The sequence below is a fragment of the Nicotiana tabacum genome, chromosome 8, assembly GCF_000715075.1.
Source record: "Nicotiana tabacum cultivar K326 chromosome 8, ASM71507v2, whole genome shotgun sequence".
NCBI lineage: Eukaryota > Viridiplantae > Streptophyta > Magnoliopsida > Solanales > Solanaceae > Nicotiana > Nicotiana tabacum.
Genome location: NC_134087.1, coordinates 77,167,058 through 77,173,057, shown reverse-complemented (window position 1 = coordinate 77,173,057; position 6,000 = coordinate 77,167,058). Strand labels below are relative to the sequence as shown.

The 6,000-nt window shown below is 37.0% G+C and overlaps 1 protein-coding gene across 1 annotated transcript; it reads right to left on the bottom strand.

Annotated features, from left to right (window-relative positions):
- Positions 1-1,112: 1,112 nt before the first annotated feature.
- On the bottom strand, positions 1,113-5,918 carry LOC107794849 (uncharacterized). The gene is made up of 9 exons (XM_016617387.2): positions 5,600-5,918; positions 4,956-5,160; positions 4,233-4,323; positions 3,990-4,135; positions 3,467-3,710; positions 3,269-3,373; positions 2,917-3,099; positions 2,556-2,760; positions 1,113-1,732 (listed from the first exon to the last, which is right to left on the bottom strand). Exons 1-9 carry the CDS (start codon positions 5,817-5,819, stop codon positions 1,248-1,250), a joined length of 1,884 nt encoding a protein of 627 aa, XP_016472873.2. The 5' UTR covers positions 5,820-5,918; the 3' UTR covers positions 1,113-1,247.
- Positions 5,919-6,000: the final 82 nt, after the last annotated feature.

The window sequence follows — 6,000 nt, the reverse complement described above, 5'->3', positions numbered from 1 at the left end:
CTTTAAAATCTGAGAGATATTCTGTAATATCAATTTACATAAACTATATGCTAATTTAACTGCTTTAGCTTTATTTAATATTTATGCTACTATTGAAAAGTTGGTTTTACTGTGCATAAAAAATATGCCTGATCAATGAGTTGTGTTCTTGTATATGTCATAACAATTTTGAGACGTGTTCTTGTATGTCATAAAAAGCTTATTAATCCTCAATTTTAGTAGTAGGCACATTGTGGTTGGATTAAAATGCGTTAATACATTAGGTATTCTTATTATTGGTCTAAATAATTCTTTTAAATCTTTTTTTAAATAAAATTTTTAAAACTATGAATATCTTCTATGAATTTAGTACCCTTTTGATTACACATAGTTCATTCACGTGATAATAATTTTCTTATAAACAGATGTGGATTACATGTGCAACACACGTGTATCATTAAGTGGAGGAGAGGGGATTAATCCTTTTGTAAACCAAATTAGATTCACAATATTTTTTTGGTTTAAAAAAAGCAGCCGTTTTTTAAAATTATTACTATTATTCTAATTGAGATGTTTTTCTTAAAAAATATATAAGAATATAAAAAATATCTAATATGGACCGTGGTCGGTGGGAGTATTTCCTCCATTTCACCACAATGAATACAATGGTGCTTTTCCTTGTCTTTTACTACTACACTTTCCTCCTAAACATTATTACTTTCTCTAACAGTAATATTTTTGTCAATTTCATAATACCACTTTTTGTTATTGTACATATCAGTCTAGTGACAAACGGTGGGATCGGATCAAATATTGTTCGGATCGGGTAATAAAAAAAGGCATAAATTATCCGACCCGATTCATATTTAATACGAATAAAAAACGGTATAGGTAACTATTTTATCTATGCATTCTTGCATATGATCATTTTTGGAAGAATTCTTAGTTTCCCTAACTTGAGCAACCCCAAATTTGATGCTTTATGTAAAAGTTAAATCCATTGATTATCCATTGGTTACCCATTGATTATCCATTTTCTAAATAGATAATATGGTCCTTATCCATATTTGACCCGTTTTTAAAAAGTTCATTATCCAACCTATTTTTTAGTGGATAATATTGGTGGTTAACTATTTTCTTTTAACCATTTCGCCACCCCTATTCTTTTTCTTCTTCTATTCTTGGGGAAAACTAGAACTGTTCGATACAAGGCATAAATAAAGCTCTACGTTACAATTGAACAGCAAGTGAAAGACAAGAGGAGGAGATTAGTTCTGGACAGGCTCAGTTGTGAGACCAAATCCAAAGGGAAATAGAGGATCATAATGCGGATCGCCAACATTCATGGGAAGCTGGTCAACTGACTTGAACCAAGTGCGCGCAAGTTTTCCTGTGAATCCATAGTCACCAAATAAGACATCAGCGACACCTTGGCCTTCACTTCCCGGAAGCCATGCAGCTACGAGGGCGTCTATATTTGCAAGATACGGCTCAATCACAACTGGACGCCCCGACATGACAACTACCACACATTTCACGACCCCACAGACGTTAGTGATGGTACTCGGACCAGGTTCAGCTATAGCAAGTTTTGCACTATCACCAAACATCTCCGCATAGGGTGTCTCACCCACGACAACAATGGCATACGAAAAATGGCTGGACTTTACAAAGTTTGCATCTGGGTTGTCCTGGTAGACGACTTGCGTAGATGGATGGACTGTGTTTTTCACAGCAGATAAGATTGTGGTTCCTGTATGCGTCCAAATATATGAGAGCTTGTTTGGTAATCACTAAGCATAATCTCAAAAATAAAAACCAAATAATGCATTAATCCTTACATGCAACTTTATTAACATGAGAGGAAAACGGTTTAGATCATTCTTCAAACAGTGCATAACTCGGAACTCTTCCTACAAGCCTAAAATATATGGTCTAAAGTTTGTAGAAATGGCCAGGCAATATTCAAGTCCCGCCAAGACTTAAGTTATCAAAACCTATATTTAATTCACCTTCCCAGTTTACTTCATCCCAATTTACATTATACTTCCCTAAAGGAAAATCTTGACAAGTCTAAGAATAAAATAAAAGATAAGGCCATGTAGTTATACTGTTGATGTCACCTTTCGAGAAAGTACCAGTCTCACCCATTCTTTACCAATATTTAGACATTCTTTAATTAATTCAACTAAAACAAATGGTGCTAAGATTCTTTCTGAATCTCGGCTCTAATCAAACAGCCATTAAGTCAAAGTTGTTCTTTAATTTATCACCTGGCTGAAGCCACGTGTATGTGTCCAACAGAGTTCTTAGGTGTCAAAATCAGTTGAACTTTGATGTGCACTGCTCAAAGCGCACAGAAGACATTGAATTTTGTTTGTACTGAATAGAAATGTCAGAGCGACAACAAATAGAAAACTGTCACGGCCACCTCTAGAGGTTGCAAAGCAGGAGTCTCAATAGTTCACAATAACTGCTAATCAAGGTGCTATGTTGAGGACAGGATTTTGATTCACACTGGCTCATATACACTGGGTAGAGTGAAGAGAAAGAACCGTTAGGAATCAGAAAGATACCTGTGGTAAGATCGTTGCCTCCAATTCCCTGCCACCCTATAGTCCAGCCTCCGCACTGGTAACCCAAATTGTCAGCGTGACTGCCAGCCACAAGTATCTTCGCCACTTTTTTTGGAAGAGGAAGTAGTGGCTGGCTAATAACTTTTCCATTCTTCAAAAGTACAAGCGATTTCCTCACTGCTTCTCTTGCTAATCCTCCGTGTTCCTACAGAAATAATTTAAGTTGAAAAAAACAAGGAACTAAGTCAAGAAAGAACCAGGTGAAGAGAACCGGAATGGAAACTTATGATTTTGACAGAAGTTGTCTCGCATCCCCTTGAGCGAAGCTTGTCATGATAATTTTTGTGAATGGGGAAATTACCTGGCTTCCCAGTTGGTTCGCTAAGCTGAGATCAGCCAATGGGTTCTCAAAGAGACCCATGACAAATTTAACCCTTAATATTCTTTTAACTGCATCGTCAATCCTGCTCATGGGAATGATATTGTTCCTGACTTGGAAAGCCAGATCATCAAGAAATTCGGTCAAGTTTTCCTGACCCATAATCTGAGACAATCAATTACTAAATACATTAGGAAAGTAATTTGATTACAACTTGAGTTGACTAATAATGATCTAATTGTGTCAGTTTGACAAGATGACAATTTAGAGGGAAAACAATGGGTAATTACATATTCTATAACAGACAATTTTGGTAGTCATCCTTTAGACTGACCATGTCAATTCCAGCAAGAACTCCAGCCTGAATAGAGTAAGAGTAATTGGCACGGGGTGGATCAGTGATCTTGTCTATAGCCTCCCAATCTGAAATGACAAAGCCCTGAAATAAAGGCCAGCAGAAAATATGATGATCAGCAATCTCGCCACTATGTTCCAATCAATTGAACTCTTAGAAGAGAGCCAGCTCTTTTACCCTAAACTTGAGCTTTCCCTTGAGAAAGCCAGTGATTAGACCACGGTTAGCATGCATCTTCATGCCATTCCAGCTTGAGTAAGATACCATTATTGTCGAAACTCCCTTTACAATGGAATCAATATAGGCAGGCATGTGGATGTTGATTAGCCCATTCACATTGATAACAGTGTTATTTTCATCAATGCCCTTGTCAGTGCCACCATCGCCCACAAAGTGCTTAGCACAGGCTGCTACTTTAGTCCTTGAGCACATTTAGATATAGAATCATGTCACTGGATAGCAAATACCAGATAGAACGGCTAAATATGGCTGAGAAAGTGTAATGAAATGAAGAAGGTTACAACTAGATGCAAGTTAAATCACAATTCTTTGCAGTCAAATAAAGTTACAATTTTCTTCAATTCGACCATCCAATTTCCTTTAGACAAGAATATTTAATTCTAGTCTTAGCTGGTCATGCCAATGAGTTCACCAAACAGAGTCAAAAAGGACAAGGATGTGAAAGACTAGAGTTCCTTACTTTCCTGCGACAAAAGGAACACCCTTACGGGAGTTAGCTGGAATATCTCCTTGTAAACCAGGAATGATCTCAGTCATTGCTCGAACAATTCTATGGTCTTCACTGTAGCTTTCGTAGCACCGACCCCATCTTGGATCTCTACAGACCTATGATAACAATCAAGCAAAGACAAACTCATATTTATAATGGAAGCTATCAAATAAAGACAATATATGGGATTACATATGATGTTACGGTACTCACTGCGATGCATGGTGCAAAAGTATAAGGGATCCCTGTGGCTCTGACTTCAAGGGCAGTCGCAGCCCCAATCCGCTTCACAAGCTGCGGGTCTCTATTGCGAAGTTCAGATAATTCCAAGTATCAGCAAATGAGATGAAAGGACTTCAAGAGCAAATTGTAAAATAACCAACTAAATAATCAAATTTTTTCTGCATTAAGGAACAGGTCAGTAAAATATATCTTCAGATTTCCCTTATTTGACTATGATCTTACCAAATTTCCTGCAAAGAACATTTAAGGCACAATAAAGTTCTATCCAGAATTTTGAAGACATGCTTCCCTCTCGTACGGATCGGTATAGGGCAGGAAGTCTCAGCATCACCCCCGTTTATGTAATACTGGTTAAAGGTTCAAGGACACAAATTTCCAACACAAGATGTAAATTCAATTTTAGTCAATATTAGGGGTCAATTAGTCAACCTCTCGAAACTGCTCCTAGTGATAGATGTTTCTAGCAAAATTTCCTAAATTAAAACGTCAGCCATCTCTCAGCCCCTCCTCCAACACTCACGCAATGTGAACTTAAAGAATCCCCGGCATATAACCATAAAGACAGAAGACCAAATTTTCAAGTTATTGGGTCCAAAGTTGAAGCATTAGACTTTATATCACAAGCACTAACCCTGTAAAGTATGCTGCTCTAGTGAAGACGTCGAGAATAAGCGTTAACATAATTTGCTTTACCTTGTGACTCCAAGGCCAACATTGTGTGGAAAAATTGTAGCTTTGTAGACATTGTTGTGCCCATGGACTGCATCAATTCCATAAATCATGGGAATACCAAGGCGTGTTGAAAGAGAACCCTTCTGAATCTCATTAACCATCCTTACCCAGTCCGCAGCAGTAGCCTTAGGCACTGGTGCACTTCCTCCACCACTCAGTACACTCCCTGCCAAAATAAAAATTATTCACACTTCACTAAAACCAGAAAAAAGGTAGCCTTTCATTCAACCACCACAACGACGGCCAATCCAAAATTTTAAGTCTAAGAATGCAGAGTTACACGTCACCTACTTAGTTTACTACTCTTTTGTAGCAATTGATGCCTGTCTGCACACACACACACCCCCCACACCACAGGCTGATGGACATATTTTCAGTGGGTTTAACAAAACCCAGTATTTTTTACCAGAACATAGATAATATGCACGCACTAAAATTTCAATAAATACTACTAATTTTGAACTTAAAGATTGAACCATCAAGTTCAAATCCTGGATTCGCCTCTAAAATACACAATAGACACACATTTAGTAAAATGATTTCACCTTAATGATAATGTAAAACCTCAAGATTTTTGTAAAAAAAAATTAAAAAAAAAAACTTACCAATGAAGTATTTCTTCATGATCTCAGGTGCAGCAACATGTCTTTCAATCTGGGTCATCTGACCAATTTTCTCTTCAAGACTCATTCTGTTCATTAAATCCCTTATTCTAACATTCAATGGCTGTTTTGGGTCCTTGTACTTCATGTACACTGCTTCAGTAACACCAGCACACAAGAACAAAAGCAGAAAACTCATCATTGTTGCTGCAAATTTCCCCATTGTTAATCTCCCTTGGTGAGCTTTCTGTTAATGTGAAGAGCTCAAAATGAGTAGCTTTAACAGTACGTCAAAAAGAAAAATAAGAAAGGAATAATAGAATCATAATTGAGTTTGCAGGAATTGTTACTTCTCATTAATTGTTAAATAATACTCCATCTAGTCTACTTTAATTAATTTTTTG

Coding starts and splice junctions, on each gene's coding strand:
- LOC107794849 (XM_016617387.2), bottom strand. CDS start 5,819: ATGGGGAAATTTGCAGCAACAATGATGAGTTTTCTGCTTTTGTTCTTG. Junction 4,324..4,955: donor GTTGGCCTTGGAGTCACAAG/GTAAAGCAAATT, acceptor ACTTCGCAATAG/AGACCCGCAGCTTGTGAAGC. Junction 3,100..3,268: donor TTCTTGCTGGAATTGACATG/GTCAGTCTAAAG, acceptor TGATTGTCTCAG/ATTATGGGTCAGGAAAACTT.